At 36.2% G+C, this 14,275-nt stretch overlaps 1 protein-coding gene across 3 annotated transcripts in view; it reads right to left on the bottom strand.

The window, feature by feature from the left end:
* The window catches only part of CD47 (CD47 molecule), a 55,583-nt gene that overhangs the window by 6,366 nt on the left and 34,942 nt on the right, over nt 1–14,275 (bottom strand). For all 3 annotated transcript variants that reach the window (XM_082625044.1, XM_082625043.1, XM_082625042.1), the window contains exons 4-7: nt 7,112–7,219; nt 5,833–5,925; nt 4,702–4,794; nt 3,259–3,351 (exon numbers count right to left, since the gene is read on the bottom strand). In XM_082625044.1, coding sequence (XP_082481170.1) covers nt 3,259–3,351; nt 4,702–4,794; nt 5,833–5,925; nt 7,112–7,219 — 387 coding nt within the window. The remainder of the gene's footprint in view (nt 1–3,258; nt 3,352–4,701; nt 4,795–5,832; nt 5,926–7,111; nt 7,220–14,275) is intronic.

Below are 14,275 nucleotides of genomic sequence, written 5' to 3'. Positions count from 1 at the left end.
AATTTTGCTTGAGTTAATCCTCTCCAATAGGCGTATGACCTATGTGACTAAAGAATGATTGTGATTTATCTGCTGTTACCATGGGCCTAAGGCACTGACAGCCATGTATATATATATTTTTAAATCACAAGCCTTAAGCATTCCATACGAGCTCACTTGCAATGCTTCATCTGGATTTGTTCTTCTCTCCCAGAAACACTTGACCCATGCTATAAATATATTTCCAGGTTTTGAATTTTCAGGGACAACTTTTTCTATTGATTCCAGATTCACCTCTCCTCAACAGTGGGGAAGAAAATATCACTGAGGTCTACATATCTATTTCATGTCATTCTAAAATATCTGAGATGTGGTAAATATGGTTTCTGACTGCTAGTATGTTGATTCATATCAAAACATGACTATATTCCCTTATACTGAACTAAATAGCAATGGCTTAGGAAAATTAAAAAGTATTGACCCTTATGAAGAATGGACATAAGCATCCTACATAGGTAACACACCCAACTTCAATGAGTTTGGTTAGTTCGTTGTAATCTTCTATATTTTCTCACATTCTTATTGTTCTCAGCCCTTGATTTCATTTTATGAAATTTAAATGTTTCAGTAAACAAACAAACAAAAAACCCTAACACAGTTTAAAAAGAACAACAGAGGAAAACTTAAAATCCCACTGTTTAAAGTAATAATTAAGGCTACAAATTTAAACTGTGAAATAATGAAAATGATAAAAGTTAAGTCTCTCATAGGGACATAAACTTACTCCAAGATAGCTTGGATTTTTAAAAAAAAAACTATCTGAGGATTTTATTGCATTTAAATCAAGACACATTCTTTAGACTTTTCCAAAACAGAGCCTCTGCAACAAGTAAAAGTTACATTGGAAGCATTTACAATTTTTACTTCCTGATACAAATGCTCAAATTTGCAACCTTAATGTTATATATACTCAGATTTACACATTCAGATTATATATGAAAAACACACCAACTTTTCTAGTCTACCACGTTATCTAAAGAGCTACTTTCCTGTACCTTTTCTCTTCTTGCCCTTCAACTGACCGAAGGTATTTCTCTGAACTCTGGTATCAGACAAGTTGATTTGAAAAGTTAATTTAGAATAGTCTCAAAATGTAAATAAAACTGGACTAAATTCTTAACTTACATATGGTATATTTATATGTCAAACTATCATAAAGAAAAAATAATCTGGGGAACTTTCCAGGATTTCAGTTTCACTTTGAATTTGATGTGAGAATAATACGGTTGTAATTATACTGGTTTCAGAGGCTTCTTAGGGATGTAGCAGTGGAGAAGGGGGGAGAGCAAGGTCAAGGGGGTAACAGCTAGACAATGTCTATTTCCACTGAGTCAGCATCTCCAGACCTGCTGGTCTTCGTGAGACATGGAAGGCATGTGGGAGCACGGGAATAAAAGGGAGCGTGATCCAGATAATGAGGGGGAAAAAAAGAACAAAGAGCTGATCATCAGTCAAAGACACCTAATACTACATCACGCTATATGGATACTGCAGGTCACATACTGTTCTCAAGTATTCATAGGGAGCAACATCAGCAGCAGTGTCATCTTCAAGAACCAGACAAATGGTGATGAGAAGACTCAACAAAAATAGAATCTGTATCAGCATTCATAATGTGATACTCACAATGCCTACAAATGAATGCCATTCTGCTTTAGAAGTCTTAATAGTACTTTATGGCTTGAACTAAGAAACTTTCATTGAGGAGACAACTCTGACTTATGAACACATAAACTAAAGATAAGTAAATTTTAGTTAAGTATTTTACTTGTTTATCTAATAAGCATTAATTAAAGGGGGGCAAAAATATATAAAATAATTGAACTCAATGATTAGTCAGCAAAAGCTGAAGTTCATAAATAAAGGTAAAACTTCTTTGAAAGTACTATACAAGTCATGTGGGGAATTATTTGACTGTAACAATTCAAAGTTTATGTTAATTTTTAGAAACATATAAAGTTTACCTAAAGCAAAGCAGAAAGACTAACTTTTTTACTCCATTAATTTGTAACTTTTGATTATTTTGACAAATGTTTAAGAGTTTGCTTTACTTCATAAATAAAAAATAGAAATCTTTTATTTAAGGGAGATTAATATAACCAGATTGTAGGAAATATCTTTAGCTTAAGTAAGACATCACACTAGTTTCAGGTACTTAATATTAAAGGCATCTATCTCCATAAACATATTAAAAATAAGAATTTACACAGAGATCTGTTATTTGAAAATTGGAAGACTAAATACAAAGTTTAGAAACAATAAGCTAAGTCCACACTTACTCACAACTGATTTTAAGAGTAGTAAAAGCCTAAAATTTAAAACTCAATGTTCTGATTATACTGGTTTTAACTAAAAATATTTTAAAAAGTCAAGTGCCAGAGGACACTGCTCTTTAATTAACAAAAGTGACAGATTTTGAATTTTAATTCTGTCTACTAGGGGAGTCAAGGTCTGTAAATAGTCTGCAAGAAGAGCAACTGACAAACAGGTCTCTGTGAAAGGACTCTATCACAGAAACAACGGGCGAATTAAAAATCCTTTTTTATTAATTAAAATGAACCCTTGGGGCTTCTCTGGTGGTGCAGTGGTTAAGAATCTGCCTGCCAATGCAGGGGACACGGGCTCAAGCCCTGGCCCGGGAAGATCCCACATGTAGCAACTAAGCCCATGCGCTACAGCTATAGAGCCTGCGCTCTAGAGCCCGCAAGCCACAACTACTGAGCCTGTGTGCCACAACTATTGAAGCCCGCGCACCTAAAGCCCGTGTTCGGCAACAAGAGAAGCCACGACAATGAGAAGCCCGAGCACCGCAATGAAGAGTAGGCCCTGCTCACTGCAACTAGAGAAAGCCCGCACACAGCAATGAAGGCCCAACACAGCCAAAAAAACCCCAAAAACAAAACAAATAAATTAATTAATTAAAAAAAAAGAATCCTCAACAATCTCTCCTTTTATTTAGTATAAAAAAGTTTATACATTCTAAAACATATAGCTGTTTTCTTTTTAACTAGTTAATAATCTAAACTTTTCATTAGTTCATATGATTTCTACCCTCTTTTATTGCCTCCCAAATAATTCCAAATTTATTTTAAAAATACAGCAGCATTCACTGTATTTTCTCATTTTTGGAGTTACCAATGCATTTCTTTGGTCCTAAACAGTAAGAATTAACCAAAAACATTTTCCTGGCATAGGCTAACAAAAGTAAGGTTGACTTACCAACACATTTCATATAAACTAATCCAAGTAATTCTGCTAGAGCTATAATACCCAAACCTGAAATCAGAAGAGGACCATGTACTGGGGTACACTCTGTAAAAACAAATGAAATTCTATATTAGAAATTCATATGAAATAATTGAACTTTTAAAAAAGAGCTAGCAATTATAGTAATAATATTGAGTTTTAAGGAGATTAATTCTTTTTCTAATTATCAAGAAACAAAAATTATCTACATATGTTCATCACTATTAAGTCAGTCAGTGAAATGACCCCCAATTACTAAAAGAAAAAAGCCTTTGTCTGTATAATATATACCTTATCACATCAAGACTAATGGAAAATAGTGTGTAAAGCTAGGGCTCCAACCAATTGGATGGAGCCTGGTTATTTTAAAAGCTCTCCCACAAATATAGGCATAGCAGTTTGACTGCTGGAACAATCAGCCCACAAGCCATATACAGCCAATATTCTTATGGCAATGTGGAAAGCACTATTCTCAGTGGGGTGAAAATGAGAGTTCTAAAAGAAAAGCTCACAGCACCAAATGGCTGGCAAGGATGTGGAGTGACAGAAATTTTCATCCACTGCTGGTGGTAATGGAAAATGGTACAGCCACCTTGGAAGACACTTTGGCAATTTGTTAAAAAACTAAATATATTCTTAACGTACAACCCAGCAAATGCACTCCTTGGTATTGACCCAAATGGAGTTGAAACTTATGTCCACACAAAAAAATGCACATGGATGTCTAGAGCAACTTATTCTTAATTGCCCCAAACCAGAAGCAGCCAAGCTGTCCCTCAATAGGTGAATGGATAAACAAACTGTGGTACATACATACAATGGAATGTTATTCAGTGCTAAAAAGAAAAGAGCTATCAAGCCACAAAAAGACACGGTTACTAAGTAAAAGAAGCCAATGTGAAAAGGCAAAATACTGCATGATTCCAACTATAAGACATTCTGGAAAACGCGAAACTATGAAGACAGTAAAAAGATCAGTGGTTGCTAGGGGTTTAGGGGGAGGGAGGATGACTAGGCAGAGCACAGAGGATTTTTAGGGCAGCGAAACTTTATTGTATGATATTGTATCTATGACTATGATCCATGTCATTATACATTTATCAAAATCATAGCATGTACAACACTAAGAATGAACCCTAATATAAACTATGGATTCTGGGTGGTAATATGTCAATGCTGGTTCAACAACTATAACACATTTACCACTCTGCTGGGGGATAGCGGAGGAGGCTGTTATGTGGGGTATATGGGGTCTCTGTATTTTCCACTCAATTTTGCTGTGAGCCTAAAACTGCTCTAAAAAATAAAGTCTATATATTAAAAAAAAGAAGAAGAAAGAAAAAGAAACAGAAAGAAGAACTCTAAAAGAAATCCCTGGTAAGACAAAGTGAGACTAGAGAAGGATGAGACTTTTACCTGAGACACAGAGACTGAATCCAACCACAGAGAGCACGAGGCCCAGTACTTGAAGGATCAATATGGCAATGGTGAAGAAGGACATCCCCACAGCTGGAGAGAGGAAAAGTGGGTTGAGAGTGTTTAAAAAGCAATCACTCCTACTTGTGTTCTGTGCAATCAATAATAATACCCTATGACCAAAGACTGCCTCTGGAGTTCCTTGTCAGATGGTAGATTCTTTTCCAGTGATCTAAACCTTGCCTTTCCATACAAGTGGTCAGCTCCAGATACACACATTCAGCAATCTTTAATTTTCACAGTGAGCTGAGGTGGACTGGCAGTTTTTACCCCGAATCTTAAAACAGTGCTGCTTTCACCACCCTTGTGCATTTTACCACGTGAATGGCTATTATGCCTGGCTTTGCCACATGCACACAGAACTGCTCTGGTGGAGAGAACCGTTACACAAACATGCCACTGTAAGCATCTGAACCTCTATCTGTGTGCCTAGATCTGTGATTTTATAACAAATCAATACCCCTCCAGTGTACAGCAAGCCAGAGATAGGCTCTAAGGCTGAGAGTTAAACATGTAAACAGAAACAAACAGACTCTAATGATATAAAAAATACATTAATGATTTACTCCCAAAATGCAGTGAAAATGACATCAATTATAGTTGGATATCTACATCATTTTTTAAAACTACAATGTAAAGATTTGCCAGTAACAACAAAAAAAAATAAATCTATTATTTGTTATTTATAATCCTGTTTTGTAGAATTTTAAATAGAGAGGCTTAGCAAAAGAAGAGAAAGGGCATGTTTAATATCTACTTATAGCTTCAAAAAACTAAAATAAAAATATGAAGATAATCATTAAGGAATTATGTAGCATAATTTTAAAAACCTCTGATATCAAGTATATATGAAAATCATTTTTTACAAGATAACTGAATGCCTTGAAAACTGAAGTTAACCTTAAAATTAATCCATATGGGGAAAATATCACTAAGAATAGCCTGGGAAATCTTTTAATAAACCAACTTCTATTGAGTTGTTAAAAAAAATCATACAAGAATATTTTAACCAAAAATGCTGCTTTTTAAATGAAAAAAGGTGGGCAAAATCATGCTATAACAAATACTCACCTATCATAAACACACAGTACTGAAGTAATATTAATATTGCTGTAGGAATTACAATTAAACCAAGTCCACAAGCATTCTTTGTTGAATATTCACCTGTTAAAAATTAAAAATACTAATTAATATTTTCCTACATACTTCCTATTCTTATGGGATGTTAAAGTATTTAATTTATTAAATGTATTAATTTCAATACTACTCTTATAAACTACAAAAGGTTTAAAAAATATATTTCCCCAAAAACTTCACATAAAATAAATGACTTTTTTTGGATTATTCAAGACCAAGCTTAAGACATTTAAATGTCAACATCTAAGTCTCAACACGTCAAACCTTGAATTGGCTCGTCCCCCTTCTTACCTACCTTACATAATTCCAGTGAGAAACTCTGGAATCTCTTACCATTCCCTTCATTTGCTATATTCAACCTCTCCCAAAGTCAAAGCAGTTGTTCTTTCAAGTTGTCTTCTGATTCATCTCCTTCCTCCCCATGTCTTTACTAACTCCAGTTGCAAACAGAGTTGCCAAATTTATGTTCCTAAACATTACACTTATACTGTATTCTGCTCAAAAAACAACAAAGGCTTTCTACAGTTTACACGTGTGAGTCCCAGCGTCTCTGCGGTTCCTTCCATGTGCTGCAGATCCTTATTTCCCACTCACACTGCCATCCTTCACAGGCAACTGCAATTTCAGATAGATTTGCTTCCCACATTTGTTCCCACTTCCAGGTCTCGGCCAATGAAGTGTGCCTCTGGAGTGCGTTGAATGGTGGCCCTAAAGATATGTCCACCTCCAAATCCCCCGAATCTGTGACTATTAACTTAGATAGTAAAAGATATGATTAAGCTAAGGATCTGAAAGAAGGAGCTTACCCCGGATTATCCAGGTGGGTCCTGAATCCAATGACAGGTATTTTTGTAACAGAGAGACAGAGGGAAATTAAGTGGAGACACGGAGGGGAGGAGGAGACAATGTGACCACGGAGGAAATCAGAGTCATGCTGCCACAAGCCAAGGAGCTGCACAGATTGCCAGATACACCAGAAGGTAGAAGAGGCAAGGAATGGATTCCCCACTAGAGTGTCCGAGGGTGTATGTCCCCGATAACATCTTTACTTCCGATTCATGGCCTCCAGAACAGTGAGAGAATTTCTATTGTTTTAAAATACCCAGTTTGTGGTAATTTGTGACAGCAGCCCTAGGAAACTAATAGGCGCCTCCCCAGAAATGCCCTCAACCGTATCAATCCTTCTTGCCCTCGTAATAACTTTATATCTTACCTGGGATGAAAAGAATGGCTCCAACGATGACAATGATAGTGAGCACTAGTCCAGTAACTGACAGAAAAATGGTTTTCTCCTTTGTATAACTGGATTTATATTTAAGCGCTTAAAAAAAAACACACAAAGAATTACATGAACTCAATCACAAGAAGTAAAGCCATTTCTGTAACTTACAAGGTGCAAAGATGAAACTGATAACTTACTACAATTGAATAACCTTTGAGGAACAAGTCCTTCACATCATGTCAAGCCATGTCAAACCTTTTTCACAATATATGAAATACATATAGGTCAGTGGCTAAATGGTGTCATGGCAGTATAAATATGGATGCTGAATTTATAGGTGACACTTTATTCCCCTAGAATGAAGTTATATATATCAGGCTTTTTTTTTTTTTTTTTTGCGGTACCCGGGCCTCTCACTGTTGTGGCCTCTCCCATTGCGGAGCACAGGCTCCGGAGGCGCAGGCCCAGAGGCCATGGCTCATGGGCCCAGCCGCTCCATGGCATGTGGGATCTTCCTGGACCGGGGCACGAACCTGTGTCCCCTGCATCGGCAGGCAGACTCTCAACCACTGCGCCACCAGGGAAGCCCTATCAGACTTTCTTAACCATGGCATTATTAACATTTTGGGTCAGATAAGTTGTTGTTAGGGACTGCTCTCTGCATTACAGAATGTTTAGTACCATCCCTGGCCTCTGCACACTACATGCCAGTAACAGCCTCCAAGATGCGTCAATCAAAAACATCTCCCGACATTGTCAAATGTCCCCTGAGAAGCAGAACTGCCTCAGGTTTACAACTAATATACACATTGCTGATGAGAAATAACTGGCTAATTGGTAATAGCGACAAAAACAGAACTTTCTTCCACCTTACATAAAATTAGTAAAGCATCTGGAAATCTAGACATTTTGTTTTGAAAAAGTAGAGTAAACATTGGACAAATCACACCCTCTTGAAATCCTGAGGTGGGGGGAAATGCTTTAATTGTTCAAGTAAAATAATTTCATAAAAATAAACTACAAATAGGCCTTAACGTATGTGTTACGCTTTTGTCAAGTATCCAGCTTCCCTAAAAGAATAATGTAATGCATAAGCTTAAAAATGTTATTTTTTTAATCATATATTCACCTTTTGGGTTTTGTTTTGGTTAATATTAAAACTAATTTTTCACCAAGAAAGTTGCTAAAAGCAACCTAAAAGCAGACTGAGTAGCAGAGAGAAATAGAGTGCATGATGAAATTCTGTTGTTTCCTCCACACACGGTACTCTCCATGCCATTTATCAATGGGCGATGGTCCTGAGGGGGAAATTTTAAATAATTTTATGTTTAGCATTTAATTTGCATCCACTAAAATGACAAACAGATCAATTATAGTAAAAACAACAAATAAACTCCTAAATGACCATGACAAAATCTATGTTTAAGGTATTATAACCTAGGGTTAGATTATAACCTGTGGTTAAGGTATTTAAGGTATAATACAGGCACCTGAATTTAAAATCTCTACTCATACTTTAGACCGTAAGCTCAACTTTTTCCTCTTTAGAGGGAGATGGAGGGCCAATCAGTAACCAGCCCTGAAGGTAAGTGAAATCCATATTAATCAGAAAAGAGTGAGAAACAATACAGCAAGCTCCCCAAACTTTCATTTGATCCATCCAGCCTCGAAATTTATGTGACTATGACTCAGTCATGTCCCTGCCTTCTTACAGGGCAAAGATTTTGGGCTTGCCTATTTTCTAGGGTCAAACACTGGCTAGGATGAAGTTCAGTGTATAGGTCACAAAAGGCACAGACACAGAAAAAGAAACTTTCTCTAGACATGTGTCCATTTTAATCCCATGTTTCCATTTTAATCCCATGTATACTATTATTTAAAGAGAGTTTGAAAGTTCTGCAAAAGGGTTATAAAATAGAAGCTGTTTCAAATGTACTTCACAATCAATCAAACATTCATTAAGAGACTCTTCTAGGTTTAATTCAGTGCATAAAAGAGCTACAAAGATCAAGCAACAAGAATTCACCTTAGAGTCCAGTATAAATTCACACAAAAAGTCTGACTTACACCATGCTTAAGAAAAGTAAGAGTTTGAACCTCATATAAAATTCAATCTCTTCAGGCTTACAAGAGCTGTAGGAGAAAAATAATGTCAACAATACCAACAAAAATAAAATGCCACAAAATGCTATTATTGACAGGGTTGTTATCATAGAATGGTCTTTTCAAAACCTTTTGGAGGTAGCTTTCATTCCTGTTGATTGGTTCAACTACTAATTTTCAAGGCTACCTAACCTCCTCCTCAAAATTAAGCAGCAATTTCTAACAAATTTCTAACAAATATACAAATATATAGTGGGGTCTACTTAAGTAACCACAGGCAATGAAAGGTTATCTTCATGTTTTCTTTAGTAAACTTTTAAAAAGGGTTTCTTTTCACTCATTTGCTTTGCTTACAATGGCCACATTTTAGCAGGTCCCATAGCAAGTTTGGAGAAAGTATCTTGTTGCTAGGCTCAGATGTCAATGTTTCCAGCTAGCTAAATGGTCAGGAATCTGATATAGATGCCACAGAACCCACTAATCTCAAGGATTTTTTTTGTGTGTGTGATCTGTTCTTGTCCTTTAATAAGTGGATTTGTTCTTATTTATCAAACCTATCAAAACTTTAAATGTAACAACGAAAATAAATTCAAGTAATTCCCCAAACATTTAGCATTAAGATAATTTAATGTGTTCTTAACTGCAGGCTCTTATCAAACTTCCTGGTATGATTTTCTGTCAAAAATCCTCATGCTTTCAACGACAGACCTTAGCTAAAAGTACTGAAATCAATGCACAAAATAAAATAGGGGAACTACAGTATTTACATTTTTTAAAGACTTTTTTATTTAAGTGCAGTTTCAGGTTTACAACAAAATTGAGAGGGAGGTACAGAGAATTACCATATACTCCCTTCCCCCACATATGCATAGCCTTCCTAATTATCAACATCACTCACAAGAATGATACTTTTTTTTTTTTTTTTTTTTTTTTACTAAGGATGAACCTGCATTGACCCATCATAATCACCCAAAGTCCATAGTTTACATTAGGGTTCACTCTTGGTGCTATACATTCTATGGGTTTGGACAAATTTATAATGCCATATATCCAATATTATATATTATACAGAGTATCTTCACTGCCTAAAAATCCTTTGTGCTCTGCCTGTGCATCTCTCCTCCCCACCACCCACTCCTAGCAACCACTGACCTTTTTTTTTTTTTTTTTTTAACATCTTTATTGGAGTATAATGGCTTTACAATGGTGTGTTAGTTTCTGCTTTATAACAAAGTGAATCAGTTATACATATACATATGTTTCCATATCTCTTCCTTCTTGCGCCTCCCTCCCTCCTACCCTCCCTATCCCACCCCTCCAGGCGGGCACAAAGCACCAAGCTGATCTCCCTGTGCTATGCGGCTGCTTCCCACTAGCTATCTATCTTATATTTGGTAGTGTATATATGTCCATGCCACTCTCTCACTTTGTCACAGCTTACCCTTTCCCCTCCCCATATCCTCAAGTCCATTCTCTAGTAGGTCTGTGTCTTTAATTGTCTGCATAGTTTTGCCTTTTCCATAATGCTTTATAGATGGAATCGTATAGTATGTAGCCTTTTCAGATTGGCTTCTTTTACTTAGGAATATGTATTTAAGGTTCCTCCATGTCTTTTCATGATTGACAGCTCATTTTTTTTCAGTGATGAATAATATTCCATTGTCGGGATGTACCACCCAGTGTATCCATTATCCTATTGAAGAATACCTTGGTTGCTTCCAAGTTTTGGCAATGATGAAGAAAGCAGCTATAAACATCCATGTGTAGGTTTCTGTGTGGACTTAAGTTTTCAACTCCATTTGGGTAAATACCAAGGAGCACGATTACTGGATCATATGGAAAGAGTACACTTAGTTTTACATGAAACCACCAAACTGTATTCCAAAGTGACTGTACCGTTTTGTACTCCCGCCAGCAATGTATGAGAGTTCCTGTTGCTCCACATTCTGACCAATATTGGGTACGTACATTTTTAACAGATACTTATAAACTTAGTGCTGCCTGACACGGGAATACCAAATATATGGGGAGACAATGTCAAGTTTTTACAACAAATTAGGAATTCTAAAAGTTTCCTTTTTATACCATCTATAAAGTAATTAAATTAGCCAGCTTCTCCTCAGAGATGAGATAGGTTGTTCACTCGCTTGCTCTATAAATATTTACTGTGTGCCCACCATGTACTGGGCCCTTTTATTAACCCAAGTCATATCAACCAAATTGAGGTAGGAGTAGAGGTTACTTTATTCGGTAACAGTTGATCGAGCACCTACTATGTGACAATCACTATTCTAAGTGCTGACAGTGAACAAAGACAAGTACTTCTGCCTCAGTGCTCCTGACATTCTAATATGGGGATGAGTGTGTGTGTTGGTGGGGAATGTGTCATGGGAAGTGTTACTCCCAGATCTTCTCCTCCAGTTAAATAAAAGGTGTGGGTCTACCCTAGCCTAAGAAAGCCCTATTATGTATTTAATCTTTCAAATTCATGCGAACAGAGAAATGACATGTCCCTCTAGCCACCCGAAGAAACGTGGCTAATGCTATGAATAGATACTCCATTAAGGCTTTCTTGTCTCCTTGTCACTGACATAAAGCACATACGAGACAGAATGCAGGCTGTGGTAGAAGAAGTCTAGTGAAATTACCAGGCTCAACTTGGAGATCAAATAAAACTATCATCTTAGTTTTCATGACACCCCAAAGATGGTATTCAATAAGCCTACAAAGATCCACACAGGCTGAAGTCCACCCAACAAAACCCTAAAATTCATGAACTCAATGCCTGTTATAATGCATGACATTTAAATGAACCCTTACTAAGTGATTAGTAAGTTAGTGGCAAACAGGAAGGTTAACAGTGAGGTAAAATGCACATCAAATAAGGAAAAAATCATAAAGGGAGACACATTTGATTTTATTATTACAGTGCTATCTTCTGATAACTCTCGGAAAGTAATTTTGGAATGTTTTTGGTTTCTGTTGAGCTGCACATCAATATTGTCTCCAATGCAGGATAAAGCACATCTCATAAGTTTTTATAATTTCAAATTTTTTATTAAATTAAATTAAAATTACTATTTTAAAAATATTTAACACACATTAAAAAAACAATGAAGGCTTTGTGAAACTGGTGCTGGATAAAAATGAATATTAATGCCAATAATAAACTGATTACTTGCCAGAAGGAGAGTAAAATAATTTTATAATGGACTCCATATACTATCCAACTTGTTTGGATGAAATAATTTTGTCAAAATGAAGACTGACTAGAAATCACATTCCCAGTCTACAGGACCCGGAAATAAAAGAGCCCAAGTTTATGAAGCCTGGGCTTTGAAGTACTTTGAATATAAAAGGTAAAAGAAGAGGATTTCTAACACACTAACTTCCTTTCCTTGGTTCCAAACATTCCTGGTCTTGTGGATGGTGCCACACCTTCAGAATATATGCAGGAAGTTGGGACATTTGAATTTGGAAAGGGTTAAAGGAATAGCAACTGTATTTCTACAAAAGAGTATACTGCTAAGCTATAGTTTTGTTCAGTTCCTTCCACAATAAAATCAGTGTATAAAAACACGATTTAGTAACAGAACTTGATAATTATGTGGACAGGACCAAGGGAAAGCAATGGGAGTCCAAGATTATTTAATAGAATTCTTTGTAATAATATCTATCATGATGATATTTTACCTTTGTGGATAGAAATTTCCTGGTGCAGTTAGTATATGTCTTTACTTCGGTCAGAATGATTTTTCTAATCTACAAAGAAATGCTGTTCCATTACTTCTTTTAAATGTGCTTTCATGGCCTAATCACGTTCAATATTAAGCTAGTCCTCAAGATTGCACTCAAGGACTTAGTGGGATCTCAAGGCTGTTGTGATGGAGAATTTGTTTCCTTGAATTTTCCAACAATGATTTCTATAGAGACCCCTAACCAATTTCTATAGAGACCCCTGAGCAGTAACCAAAATCCTTGCGGAAGGAATAATCTTGAGCAGGGACTAGAAAGTTAGAAAACGAAATGAAAGATGCTTAGAATGCACAAATTTGAAATAAATTACAGCTGTCCTCTCCTTGCCCGGTTCTGACATGCATGGATTTCAGTTACCATCATTTAGTTAAATAACACAAGTCCCCCCAAAACAGAGTTCAAATTTCAGCTACCACAATATATTAACTGAGTAACTGCATAAAGTGTAAACTTCTCTGATATCTCTTCAATTCACAAATCACTACATAAATAACAGATGTGCATCATGATCAGTGACCAATCATGTTACCCTTTTCGAAGACTGCTGGTGACTGGTCACGGAACATCTGTTATTCAATTCACGCACAGACAGCAAAGCATATGTTGTGTTACCTCCTGTCTCCCAGTCATAAGCCACTGCAACATTTTACAATGGATAATCAAAAGAGGAAACTGGGCAATAAAGGTGAGGGAGCAAAGAAACGAGATGTGATCATGCTGGAAGCGAAATTCGAATAGAAGGTAACTGGAGTTACAGAATAGCTGACTGTGGAATGTCAACACTATTGCCATTCAAGAGAGTCTAGATATGCAGCCAGAAGAACTTAGTAAAAGTGAACTTATTGGCATACATGAGGACAATGAGGCGGCTGTGACAAAGAATGAAGATGTCCCAGAGGACGTGACTCTGGCAGAAAAACTTCACATGAAAGGAATTCTTTGCGATGGATAGTTCATGACATTGAAAGTGATGGAAGCTGATTCAGTCTTAGAAAGGAGTACGACAATTCACCAAGGCATAGATAAGATGCTTGCTCTGTATTCAGTTATATGAGAAGAAGAGGCAAGCATTTTTCAAACTACTCTTGATAAAATCTTCAATTCTCAATGTTTTTTATGTTTTAATTTATCATGTACTAAATATTAGTTTTACTATTTTTTTCATTTCCTAATACATTTATTACTGACAGTAAGAGAGGTTTTAATGTTCTGACAAAAAGTTTAAAGGTCACGGAACTATAGTAAATTTTGGCATTTATTATTAGATTGTTTTGCAGAGTTTCAGCTTATATGGTC

The sequence above is a fragment of the Mesoplodon mirus genome (genome assembly GCF_964341445.2).
Source record: "Mesoplodon mirus genome assembly, chromosome: 6".
Taxonomy (NCBI): Eukaryota; Metazoa; Chordata; class Mammalia; order Artiodactyla; family Ziphiidae; genus Mesoplodon; species Mesoplodon mirus.
This window is presented reverse-complemented; position numbering and strand designations above follow the sequence as displayed.